General features: G+C 38.5%; 1 protein-coding gene across 2 annotated transcripts; it reads right to left on the reverse strand.

Annotated features, from left to right (window-relative positions):
- Window positions 1-85: 85 nt before the first annotated feature.
- LOC103150975 (kelch-like protein 21) lies at window positions 86-13,503 on the reverse strand. Of its 2 annotated transcripts, none has more exons than XM_007570767.2 (5): window positions 13,350-13,503; window positions 7,170-8,248; window positions 4,029-4,434; window positions 3,107-3,179; window positions 86-2,844 (listed from the first exon to the last, which is right to left on the reverse strand). In XM_007570767.2, exons 2-5 carry the CDS (start codon window positions 8,194-8,196, stop codon window positions 2,515-2,517), a joined length of 1,836 nt encoding a protein of 611 aa, XP_007570829.1. In that variant the 5' UTR covers window positions 8,197-8,248; window positions 13,350-13,503; the 3' UTR covers window positions 86-2,514. The 2 variants fall into 2 exon arrangements, with proteins under 2 accessions (XP_007570829.1, XP_016536550.1); XM_016681064.1 differs by lacking the exon at window positions 13,350-13,503 and adding an exon at window positions 9,233-9,576.
- Between the last annotated feature and the right edge of the window lie 599 nt (window positions 13,504-14,102).

A 14,102-nucleotide genomic window follows, 5' to 3' on the forward strand; every position in this document is an offset into this window, starting at 1 on the left:
GTTAAAACCCAAGAGGTTTTTACAGAACAGAACGCATATCTTAATGTAAATTAGAATTTTACAAGTAACACAGACACAATAAATATATATTTAAATATGCTGTATTTACAACACTGGTTCAACTTCACAAAACTGTATGAGAACTAAGAAACTGCTTTTACAACACTAAAACACTTCAAAAACTACATATTTTAAAGCAAAAACATTTTTTCAAGCTGAGATTCTTTTGCACTTCCAGTCAACGTTGCTGGAAACACATTACAAGCCAGCACAACACAGCTAGATGCATAAATAAGCACAGAAACCAGATAATTATAAATATATATATTTGGTTAAGGAAAGTTCTTCGTGCACAATTCAACTGGAGCATTGAAAGATTGATGTGCAACCAAGAAACTAGATTCAGACCAACTAAATAAAAAGTAAACACTGCAAGCTGGAGTCCTTCAGACCATAACTCAAATCTTCATTTCTCACACTAAACAGAAGAAATGCAAGTCTGTTGTGAAACTTAAGAGAAGTTAGGGAATGTAAACATTTAACAGCAAATTTCTGACCTAACTTTAACTTGCATGTAGAAATATACTGCTAATTTAGAACTGCATTTAAAACAAACTGAATCAGCAGCAATCCTTCTCAAAATCCTGCGTCAACCACAATAAACCCCCCCCCCACCCGCAAAGTCCCCAGATCTTTCTAACAACATGAGTTAAAGCTTTTGAACTGTAAATGGTAATGCATCTGAATGTAAAAGAAAAAACAAAGAATCCTAAAATACACATGGATGTTTTGGAGCATGAGATGACCAGGACAGGCTAGATTTGTACATCGTGATGCACAAGTCTTCCCAGTAAAATATTTTTACTGGGGGGAAAAAAATACATTTTTCTTATGCGTCAAAATTGAAAGCTCCAACTTCTTTCAGTACATTTGGATTTTAATAAAATCTGATTAATGCTTAGAGATGCATCAATGGAGAAATTCTTGCAAGTCCTTCATTTTCTGTTGAGGTAAAAACTACAATCAGACTTAACAGGAAACTTGCAAACCTTTTCCTCACTTCTATGTCTTGTTGCTATAATCTCATTTGCCCAAACTTCTGCTTCACACCGAAGACATCAGCATCAGTTAAAAAACCCCACTAAATATCACATAGGGCATTGCTTTCATGTGACTCTATGCAGCTGTGATCTTGAATGCTTGGCAACTGCAGAGAAAACGTACCTGCACGTCAAAGTAAAAAAATAAAAAAAATAAAAAAAAAATAAAAAGTCCAATCTGTGAATGTTTACTAGTGTTTCACCCTTTCATCAAGGCATACAAACAGCTATCTTGTTATCTAAAACTCAAAATTATCTATCAATATACAGAAAAGAGTAAAAAATATTAGATAGCACAAACTAATTCTGTCTGTAACCCCATGTAGTGACCAGGAAAGTCCACAAGAGGGCTGAAAATCTCCAGAAACCCCATATGCATAAACAGAAATGAAGTAGTTTTGAACAATACGTAAAACTAAATCTAGGTTGGATGTTGTCCAATCATTTCAAACCTTTTCTGTACATCAAATGACACTAAAGCTGTAAATCTCAATCTATTTCCCTAGCAGATGCACACTGTTATGACCATATGTAAATAAAAAAAAACCAAGAAAGGGAAATAATATGGATTATAATGTGTTTAAACTATATGCAGTCTTCTCTCATGCATTAGAGTCAACAACAAAGGAAAGAAAAATCCAGGTACCTCAGAGTGTGATGGTATACACACCATGGTCTAAATGACAGATTATTTCAGCACTTTCACAACAAAAATATTCAAAATTATTTGGAGCTTATTGTGAATATGATTGTTAAAAGTTAAAGTGCTTTTAACTGTTTTCACCGCCATCCTTCTGCTGTTGCAGTTCATATCCCTTCATTCTCTCAGAGCCAAGATGTAGCAGGGTTCAAAATCTACTTTAAAGCAAATAAATCTATAACCCATAACATAGATATTGAGCAGCAGCATATCATATCTCATCAACACCAAACAATTACATCATTCCCAATCGAGATTTCCCACCAATCCTTGCAGCAATGAGGTAAACAGAACACCGCAAAAGCAAAATCTTACGAAACATCTTTTTAGTTTCGTTTTCAGTGCAAATACCTTAGTATACTTAAAATTAGACTAAACTAACTTGGAAGTAACTTTTCAGCAAGATATAAAGAATTTTGAATTCATACGAGTTACAACATTTATTTCCCTTTGGGATTATTAAAGTATATTTTAATTTGAATAAGAGCCAAGTCAGCAATTCTTTAATATGGATGAAAACATACTAGTTCCACCAGCAGATTATTTCTCTCATCAATATTAAGAAATTATTAACTTAAAAGTCATATCTTGCTGAAAGATTACTTGTAAGTTAGTTTTGTTTTATTATATTTGCACTAGAAACTAAACTCAACATACTTGGTAAGATTTAGTATTTTTGCAAAGAGAGAACACGGCGAGCATGTATGACCCGCGTCAATGCGCTGGGTTTACATCCTGGTTCTGGTTCAGATTGTTGTTGAGGTTGTGGAGCGCTTGGTGGCGCTGGTGCCGGTGGAGGTGTATGGCGTTGGACTCGGGTGTGTCGGTGGGTTCAAACGAGCTGGCCACCAGCGGCATGAACTGGCGGAAGATGCTGACGCTGCCGTGCCAGAAGGTCCGCTGGGGGAGCCGTCCGGCCGCCGTCCAGGAGCGGTTCGTCGGGTCGTACGCCTCCACGACGTCCGACAGCTCGAACGTGTTGTCGTAACCGCCGGATACGAACAGCTTACCGCCCAGGACTGCCACGCTGCCTCCGACGTGGACCTGAAAAATTCAGGCATCTTTATTTTTGTGTACAGATGTGTTGGAAAGTTTCCTTTTCTTCAGTATTTCTACAACTTCTGCTGTGTTTGGACAATAAATCCATTGGAGACAAACTGCAGCACTGGGAGCATCAATTCCTGCTTGTTTTTATTGATCTTGTCCTGTTCTATGTGTCCAACCTGTTCACTGTACAACACTGGAGGTCACAGAAGACTATTATTAAAGCAGGGCAGCACACAAGCATCTGATGTGAAATACAAACCTGGTTCATGGGGCTAATTTTGTCCCACTCGTTCTTTTGTGGACTGTAAACATCAACCTCCGCCGAGTCATCCCTGCAAATAGACACAGGCTGTTACTGGCCAAATACCCGCTGCGTCATCTATATCAGAAGCTCTGATGACTATTAAATCCTTCTAGTTATTAATATTCAGCCATTCTGAACGAAAACACGTCACCACCCAAATTGCGTGGAAATATTAAGAGGGAATTTTGAGGTTTTTTTCTGTTAGAATGTCACATTCTTTAAACTTTGACAATAACTCAATCATTAGTATGGTCTAACTAACAAATTAGTACATTAAGGTAGTTTTCTTCATTTTTAAAACAATAAACATTCTGTTGCCTTAAAATGCACTAGCATACTGTGTTAACATCAATACAATGTAAGGATGATCTGTTGACAATTATGGAATTAAAAAAGCAAAAGGTTGAAGGATATTTTTTACAGAATTTGAAACAGGTGTTGCTAAAACTGCCACTTGTGAACAGATTTACAGGTAAAGTTTTTTTTGTGTTTTAAATGCTAAAAACATTTGTTGTACAGTTTTGACTTAATTGCTCTGACTGCATTGTTCTTTCAGTAAATGACATGTTTTAGTCTAAATACTATGGTTAATGATTAATCGACGACTAAATTAGTTGACAATTACTTCAATAATCGATTCATCACGATTAACGATTTTATTCATACTAGTGATGAGATGTTCAAAAAGCAAATTAGTTAAAGTTACAGAAGAGCAAGTTGCCATTTTATAATAATCTTTAAAAATACATAGAGCTGTTTATTTACACTTTTAAAAAAAACAAAACAAAAGCCATTTGTGAGTAAAATAATTCAACTAAAGGCTAGCCTGTCTAAATTGTTACCATAGTAACAAAATATACAGTAAGAGATCCCTCACCTAACAAAGTAAATGAGGCCATTGAGGGTCACAGTTTTGGGAGTGAAGGACCAGGGAGGCAGCTGTCCACAGTTGACCATGGTCCAGCGGTTGGTTTCGGCGTCGTAGCTCTGGACGGCCATGGTGTCCTCGCCGGTCAGAGAGCCTATAGCGTACAGGCGGCCGTTGCACGCTGTCGTGGAGCAGTTGTCCATGGGGTGCAGCATGCCTGGCAAGGCCTCCCAGCAGTCCAGAGCCTGGTCGTAGCGCTCGGTGCTGTCCGACGCAACCACGTACAGCTGGCCTTTCAGCACGCACGAGCTGTGGTACTCGCGGGCCTTCAGCATGGGCGACACCTCCGTCCACTCGTTCACACTGGACTTGTAGCGCCACACGCCGTCGTACAGGCGGGAGCCGTCAGAACCTCCTGGAGAAACACGGAGAAGCAGCTTTCAGCTTCCATGCACCACAAATCTGGGACAAACTTCCAGAAAACTGCAAAAATGCTGAAACACCAACTTCCTTTAAATCAAGGCTAAAAAGCAACTTGTAAGTAAACGGAACATCGATCGACATATTTAACAGACCAAATATCCAAAGTAAAACACAATTACCAAAAACAATAAACCATAAATATAATGGATTATGATGTATCTGAATGAAAACAAAATTGCTCTTCAAATATATTAATCATCAGAATGGAAATTATTGACCTTATTTTAATTGATCATGCAACTAATTGCTTAATGCAGGCTTAGTGTAAATTACGTTTAAACTAAATTGTGCTATGCAAATAAACTCTACAAGAATATGAGCTTAATAATGATTTATTTAAATAAATAGTGCAATAAAAATTATATTAATAGTGTTGGGAACTCAGAGAATAAATAACATCCAGACATTAAGAACCTTCAGTTTGCAGACAACTGTCTACATGTATGTGGTCTTCAACAAGCGTAATACCATAAACTTAGAGACATTGCAAAGAACAAACTAAAACGAACCAAATGTAAATTCATAATCTCTCCATGAACAAATGAGACGGCAGACATCTGTTCAACATCCCACTCTCCCACATTTCACAAGTCTAAACATAGACTCCACTAACTTAATGCAGCAAAGCCACAATAGCCAGCTGCTACTAAAACTGTTCTACAGATGGACTTTATTGTGTTTCTCTACAAAGGCAATAAATTCTCCCAACTTTCTTTCAAAATGTGCTTTTAATTATAGATGGCCTAAGTGAAGACATAATAATATACAGATGCAGATTTTAAATTAGTTAGTTTGTAAATCACTTGTCTGGTCCGCCTCTGTACAGTTCAAATCATTTTTGCTACTAAAAGACTTTTTTTCACAGCGTCTTCTTTTCCGTTAGGATTTACTAAAATTATTCTTACCTCCTTAATGCCAGAATAATAAGGTGGATTTTCTTCACATTCAGAAGAAAATCCACCTTTCCTTAATATGCCACAGTAACTGCAGGTTGTGTACTATACATTAAGTCCTTCCATAGATGTATCTTTAATCTTTTTTCCATACTGTTCTCAACATTAAAAACATTTTCAACCAGTTCAGTAGCAGCTATTTATTATTGCCACCTTCAAAAATCTCAGTTTTATTCTGAAAAAGCCATTTTAACCAGTTCAGATGACAGAGGCGTTAGTTACATTTATGAGCTGTATTTAAGTGACTGATGTGGCGAGGTTGAATAGATTCAGTAAGTGTAAATCTGTGTCTATAAAACAGACAAAAAATGTGTTGGAAAAGTAGAATGTGACTGAAAATCAGTCAAATAATTTGGAAATGTAATGGCTTTAAATAGTAATATCAGTACTTGGTAATGGCAAATAACTGCAATCAGAATAATCATATTCAGTCAGCTAAATCTTATTATTTCTGGTTCCCTGCAGCAGATGGTAGGTGTATACCCAAGAAGATCTGAAACTGAATAAAAAGAGCCTGAAGAAAGTAAATTTTTATTTAAAAAATTGGTTTGCTTTTCACTCTGATTCTACAAAATCCACATTAAATTAAATCTGGGAAATAATTTGTAATTGTTTTAGCTCACAAAAACAGAAGAGTGTTAAATTTTGAGCACCACTGTACATCAATAAGAGAGAACCAAATGTAACACAACTGGGCATGTCAATGTTGTGCAATCATGTGTTGCTGTTATTTCTATAAATGGTGTCATTAGCTAATGCTGCTAAATCAGTGCACCATCATAAGTCCTCTTCAGGAGCCAGGAGATCAGAGTAGAATATCTGACACCACATCTCGAACATCCACAGTTAACTTCTCTGTCGTATCAGACATGAGACATAGAGAACACCATTCCAGTGCTAATAACAACGATGACAAGGATAGCACAACTGTCCTGGTAGCATCTGCATTGCCTCATTTGCCCTCCTCAGGCACAGAGAATATTAAAAGAGGATGTAGATTGTTTATATTCTTTCTCTAGAGGCCTTTTGAAAAAATGAAGGAGCAGAAATAGAAACCACCTGATAGTCTGGTTCAGTTGGGGACCAAAATTGCAATTTCAGTTGGAGCAGTTTGCTTTCACACAAAGAAGCAAAACTTTTGAAAAACTTGTTCCCCCTCTTCTCTTGTGGTGGCACTGCACCAGAAATCACTAAAAGAAAAGACACAAAAACCTCTAAGGAAGACAATGAACGCAACTTCCTTCTTCACCAAATATAAACAAAAATGGAGAGGAGTCAGATTTTAGTGGTTGTAGGATTCTCTTTTGTCTTTGGTAAAAGATCACGATCTATTTCTCCCATTAATGCTTTTGGTTGTTTTTGCCCAGAATGCCCTGCACTATTCCGCTTCCTGTTTTTGGAGCAGTCTCTGGTCCGCTCTGCATTTACATTTGTATTCCAACCACACTGAAGTTCATTCCAACCAAACTGAGACCTAGGTTTTAAGGCAAACCAGAATTTGTGTTTTTGCGTCAAACAATCTCTGGAAACAAACTTGAGTTTGACTGAAGCACAGTAACCATGGCTGGTGTGAATCCACACCAAAATACATGAATCTATCAAATATCAAATGTGGGATATTGGATTCAACTGAGAACTGAAATATCTGCTTAATTTACCCAAGGATTTAAAAAATTAGGCTTTAGCATAACACAACCAGAGCTAGGTTTCTTACCTGTGACATACATATCATTTCCAAGGGCTGCTATGCTGTAACCTCCTCCAAGGTGGTCGGGGAATTCGGCCAGGTAGCGCCACTGTCCGGTCTGAGGGTTGTAACAGTCCACAGTGACCAGTTCGTCGCAGTCCTGGTCGCAGCCTCCGACCACCACCAGGATTTCCGCCAATCCCGTAGAGGGCCGAGGCCGCATGCGGTGGCACGGCCTGTCGTGACGATCATATTCACAGGACTGGAAGCTGCGGGCTTCGTTCACCATGCGGAGGCAGGTGGGTGACAGGTAGACAAGCGGGTCACTCTCCACATGGGCCAGGAGGAAGAACCGCCTGACGAACGGGAGGCGGACCTGCTGGAGGAGTTCAGGCCAGTAGTGCAGCCGTCGCTGCAGATCAGCCTTTACCCACCGCACTGCGATTTGGTAGACCGTCTCCTCCTTATCCACGCAAAGCTCGTCGTCGGACACGAACTCTAGTAGGCGCTTCCATGGCAACCGCTCAAAGTCTGTCCCTTTCGCCAGCTCCATTATGTTTTTGAGGACGAAGCGGCGCGCACTAGTCGCCAACTCCCTGCAAGCGTAAGCCTCTGCAAAGTCTTGTATCTCTAAGCAGTTGGAGACATCCAGACGCTGCTCCAGAAACGCACAGCAGGCCTCTTTGACCGAGGGGAACTGGAACAAATCAGCCGTCTTCAGCAGGAGGTCCACGTTGTCCTGAGTGACCGTGACCCGACCCGTGTAGCAGAAGTCCACCAGTAAGCCTAGAAGCTCGGCTGACACCTCGTGTAGAACCACTCTGTCCATTACGCTCTCCCTCAACGTTCCGGTGAACATGGCACGGAAGTAGGTGCTGGCAGCAGCCAACACCGTGCGGTGGCAGTGGAACTCCCGCCCCTCGGCACATAAAGTCACGTCGAAAAACTTCCGCTCAGCTCGTAGCTCATGGATTCCTCTCAGGAGGTTGAAGGCGTGCGAAGAGTCAAAAAAAGGTAAGGTGGACGGCTGCGTCTGGAGAACTGGTTTCTCCATCTTTCCTCTCACTGTGTCTCACTGGTGGTCGAGTTCAGAATGAGGATTTCATCTGGAATAGACATCAAAAATATTTGTTAAGCATCAGCTGAGCTTATCAGTAATCCTGCTACAAATTCCTACCTCATTATTAGTGAAGTTCCAGAATGTTTCCTTATCTAACAATTAAACCATAAAAACAAGATTCCAAACAAAATTACAAGACCAAAAAGGATTTTAACAGTTGCTTTCAAATTACAACAAAAAGTTTTAAACTGCAGATCAAATCAAAGATGAGTGGTGGATGAAAGGCTTTTATTTTTACAGACTTGGTTTACATACACTTGTCACTAGTAAAAGTATTAAATGTGCTTTTAATGAAGCATTTTGCTTGATGTTTTATTTTTAGTGAGGAATGATTACAGGTCTAGAGGTCAGGAAAGCGGCAGCTAACATTTCTATAGGCCCCTCACATCCTAGACACAATTAACACCTTACCATCAGAGTACTCAGCTACTCTACTGTGAAACAGAATAAGTTTATTTGCACTTTCCAACCTGCATGTTTTTTTAAGCTACATTTTAAAATACAATCTTATCTTTCAAGGACAGATATTTAAATCCCAGTTAGTGCTTTAGCATTAGCAATAGCAATTTACTTTTGGTGTTTAGAGTTAGCAGAAGTAATGTTCATGATTAATATTTTAGGGTTAGCGAAACCTTGCCCACCACTGCACCCCTTCATTATTATAAAAGCCAAAAATTAAAAGTGATGAAAGTCACTTTTAACATTAACGGAAGGATCATTATTGCAGTCATTGTAGTATTTCTTCATAGATTGTGTCAAACATTTCTCATCAAATGATATTACATTTAAAATTATTCATTAAGAAATGTATGAATTTTTACAAAGAGAAAAAAAAAGATTTTTACAAAGAAAAAAATGACTTTGGAAAAGAATTTTAAATTGTCTTGATGTAATGGCAAAAAAAAGATAAAGTATGAAAGCCATAGAGGCAGTAGCAATAGTTAAAAGCTTTTTCAGTTTGTTCTCCTACCTGATAAGCCCCTCCAGGCTGATTACACAAGTGAAAAAGTAAAACAGTCAAGAGAACACAACAGTGAAGCTCAGTCCGACTCTGACGAATGCAACCAGCTCCTTCGACGTGTTTAAGAAAGAGCTCGCTTGTGGTCCGCAGCTATAAATACGCCCACAGTATCCATTTCCAGACGGGAGTGGGGGTTGGATTTTAGGGAGAACACCTAACAGGCAAGGGAACTGACGCTAACAGTCAGACACCCCCCACCACAACCTCCGGTATGTCTCTGTGGTCACTCAGAGTGAGTAAGGAGTCTTCATGGGAATTGCCAGCAGAGCCTTGGCCTCCTCACCACCTGTAGGGTTGCTTCCTGTTTGAATTTCCACCAATCTCTTGGCAAAACATACATCTGCTCTGAACTTACAAGTAAGGCAACACGATCACCTTCTTCGGTTTTATATGAAAACAAAACCTACAACCAGGTTCTTCTAGGAATAACAGTATCACTCCAGAATTCATTTGACAACCATGACATTCAATCTATCAGCCTTATGAGAAACACATTTTATTTTGACATTCACATTTCAAATCACTTAGACAACAAAACCACTGATGACAACCTTCTCTGAGAGTCATCTTAGGAGAAGATAACTTCTTAAAATACACAAGTGTCTGCTTACAGAGATTTGTATGAAGGTTGTTGTAAAGCCCACTGTCCTCTGGCTGAAAGACAGTACACATTCCACACCAGGGTTCAACAATGCACCAGTCCAAAGATCTGTGCAAGGGATCATTCTTCTCTCCTGAGGGCAAACAGAGCCCCATAACCCAGAGAAGAGGTCAAAATAAATGGAAAAACCCAAATATTAATATTCTTCAAAAGGATAAAAGGTAATATCTACTCAGAGGACAATGTTATGAAGGCTTCTACCAAAAACTAGGAAGATAAAGAACATCACCCCAGTTTCAAAGACCTTACACTGGCTCCCTGTAGCTCAGAGAATAGACTTTAAAACATTTATTCTAGTTTATAAATCACTGAATGGCTTAGCACCAAAATACATTAAAGATCTGCTGCTGTTGTATCAACCTTCCAGACCACTCAGGTTTTCTGGTTCTGGTCCATTTTGAATCCCCAGAACCAGAACCAAACATGTAAACATGTCAGTTTTTATGCTCCAGTGATCTGGAACAAACATCCAGAAAACTGCAAAACATCCAAAACACTGAATTCCTTTAAATCAAGGTTAACAGTTTATAAAGTTATCTTTGATTCATAATAACTGGAACATTGATCAATATATATTTGGTTGATGATCTAACAAAATGTAATTTTTTGCTGTTTCACAATTAGTTGGTAAATTATATTTTTATAATGTAAAGAACTTTGAATTGCCTTGTAGCTGACATGTGCCATACAAATAAACTTGACTGACAATTTCTCCAGGAACAACTTAAAAGCATCACCAATTACAATCTGAATGTGGTAAAATTACTATTTTACTTCTGTCAGGGTCTGATGTTGTACACCATTAAGTACAGAACACATCTAAATCAGCTCTGAAACTTGGACACAAAACAATCCCATCAATCCCTGCCACATCACCCTTTCTAGAAAATTTAAATAAGAAGCACAATGCTTCCTAGAACTTTGTGTCCTTCAGGAGTCTGATTCATCTGAGAGGTGGGAGGGTGTGTGGAGTGTTTAGATGGAAGCTGCTGTGTGGATGTGTACACAGTAAATCAAAAACAGACTCAGTGTATGTGAAGGTTTATGCACCATGTCTTCCCCCTGCTGGCATAACTTTGCAACCACAACCAAATATATTTTACCGTCTGGTCCAGAAATATTTGGAAGAGACAATTTTTTCCCCCAATGTAGGTAACTATTTTGTTAGTTTTGTTTTAATTATGTGAAATACTGACAAAGAAGTGATGTGACCATTCTTCTTTTATCCACAGTTTCCTCTTGAAGTGATGTACTTATTTTCTCCCTTCACTCCACAAAATTGTTATTTTATTTTTATTTATTTTTTAAGCAGTGAAGAGGCACAATAGCAAAACCTGAAACTATTGATGCACCTGTTACACAACAGGTTATTGTTAGGAAACCAAAGAGCAAGTGAGTTAGTAGATGCCACCCACATTGCTTAGCTGGCAATGTGGGTGGCATTGCCAGCTAAGCAATGCCACCCATTGCTTAGCTGGGTGGCATTTATACAGTTCAATATCACAACTGTATAAAATTACATGGATGCAATATTTGGCTGGATACATTTCTGCAAGCTAATTTAATTGCCCAGAAGGATGGACAAGCCGCTCACCATATGCCGATTTTTAGAGGCTGAGATGCTGAAGCTGACAGAAAATTGTGAAATTGCAACGAACCAATTGTAAAAAAAAAAAAGAAAAAAAAAAAAGAAGAAGAATCAGGACAATGTAGGATAATTGGTATAATCATCAGAATATTCATTAATGATGTCACTATAACATGTTTCCTATTCAGGTCCAGCCCTAATATTAACATGAAATTTTCATAACTACTATTTAGAACTCGAACTAAAAGAGTACATTGTTTTCACCAATTCTTTTATTTTGGACTTGGACACTCCTGACCTAAAAAGAAAATGGTGCAAACATCTTCCTTAGGAAGTGTTCAGATTCTACTTCAACTCTACCCCCAACCTCCCTCCTGTCTGGAAAAAAGGAGCTCCAAAGCAATCAACTCATTCTGCATCACTGCTTCTTGATTCAGGATTGTGAGAGTGAAGACAGCTGCTGAGCCCAACGTAACCATCCAAGTGGAGACACATGAACATACAGCCCTCCTCAGCTGAGCCTCTCCTGCCCTTAAAAAGGCAATCCAACACACTCAACTCATTCCCATCTCTCATCTGTGGAAGGCCAACACAAACCTAACAGATGTAACAGTAAGATAAGATGACAGCAGGCCAGATGTGTTCTTGATATTTTGTCGCAGTCATGATTACCCATCTAAATGGAGTGGTTTTATTTGAACCAATTTATGTTACGCAGTCATGTAATGGATCCTTTGATAATATGTTTTTTCTAGTTATTTAATTCTGGGACTTTTCAATTGCTTTGAAGAGTTTTATGGAATCTTCTTAATGGTTACAAAAAGACAAAAGCTACAAGGATGCATTAAAAGTATGCTACTTATAACCAGAAAAATCAACATTTCTATTGACATATCAAATCGTATTGCCCGATGCTTCATTATATAGCTGCAGAAACGCTACAAATCTTTCAGTGGGATCCACTTAAATAGAGTTGCACAATATATCAAGTCACAATAATAACCCGAATTAGGAGTGGCAAAAGCAAATGAGATGGATTAGCTGACGGTGTTATCTAAAACATGTTTCCGAGGAATATCATCTCCACTGCCCGGGTATTGAGCTGTTAGCATGATATGTCAGTCATGAAACTTTCATGGAGAAACAGTGTCTGTAGTCAGAGGCCTCTGCAGATTTGTTGCAAGACTGACTGCTACTGGAGATTCTTACTGCCCACAGAATCACCTTCCACAATAACTCTTACTTGGAAGATGTGAGTTGTGACAATGTTTGATTTCCGTTTGTGAATTTTTCGGTTAAGATTATTTTTACCAACCACCGGCACTGAAAGAATACTGAAAAATATCAGTTTGCACCAATAATAAGAGGAGGAATCAGAAGGAACCAAATAAGTCTAATATTCAGCATGCATTGGTGTGAGCAATGGACAGAGCAATAAGCCATGTGCAGTCTGGGACAATATTTAAATGTGATCTGATTAAACTGCACCGTGTACAGCTCCGAGTTAGGAACTCTCTGCAGATGTGTCAAGAAAAGCTAACAAACAAAATAAGTTACACGAAAGCTAAACGTGTGGCACTCTACTTTAATCTGTTGATTCTTATTTTATCAGAGTTGTGTTATTATTAATACGCATACATGTAAAGCTGTTTATCAACCAAGTAAAATCCCGCACTTCACCAGTTCAACACCAACAGGCAGCAGAAAAGTATTTTAGCTAAATTACGCGGACCTTTAGGTAAGACTCAACGTTCAAGCTAAAATCAGACAGTCCGCCGAATAACAAAACGGGGCAGTCATGTTGTTGGGTAACTCACCAAAGTGCGCACTCGTCGGGGAATGAAGATTTTAGAGAGCAAATATAAGAGCTGATATTCCAAATCGAGCCTAAATTAAAGTTTGACGCCGCAGAAGTGCTCGGCCTCGTCAGCGCCATGACAGCCGTGCTGGAGAAAGTGGTGCCTTCAGGTACGGTTGTAAATGTTAAGATTAAACTGAAGCAAAGCAGTATTATAACACTTTAGTCGTTAAAATCATATTATTTATGAACCAGAATTACCTACTTCATGCTAAAAATACCGGTTTGTAAATCTAATTGTATTTATTTATTTATTTTTTACATTTTCTGCTTCTGATATTTAGCGTAACTGAAAACCATACTTTATGGTTCGTCTTTACATTTAGATTTTACTTGATGTTTTTGGCTTCCCACCATGTAATAGAATTTAAGGCAGCTATTAAAATGAAAGTGCGTAAATAGAAACAAGGTTAGAGCATTTATTTATTTTTTGAAAAAATAAATCTAAACTTTCAGAATGAGTGCAAACGCATCTCAAACCTGGATCATTGCATAAAAAGGCCTGTCTGTATTACATGCACTGTGATGTTTTGTCTGCCCCTTTGCTCTTTCGATTTTGCAACTGCCATTTGCCTTTTGTTAGCACTCCCATCATGTAAAAGTCCCAGTTTGAATGATTTAATTGTAAGCACAGTCAGAAATATTTCCAGTCAAACCTTTTAACGATGTCGGTATGCAAAAAATGTTATTGGATGCTGTAAATAAAATATAG

This window comes from Poecilia formosa, unplaced genomic scaffold, assembly GCF_000485575.1.
Source record: "Poecilia formosa unplaced genomic scaffold, Poecilia_formosa-5.1.2 Scaffold268, whole genome shotgun sequence".
Lineage (NCBI taxonomy): Eukaryota > Metazoa > Chordata > Actinopteri > Cyprinodontiformes > Poeciliidae > Poecilia > Poecilia formosa.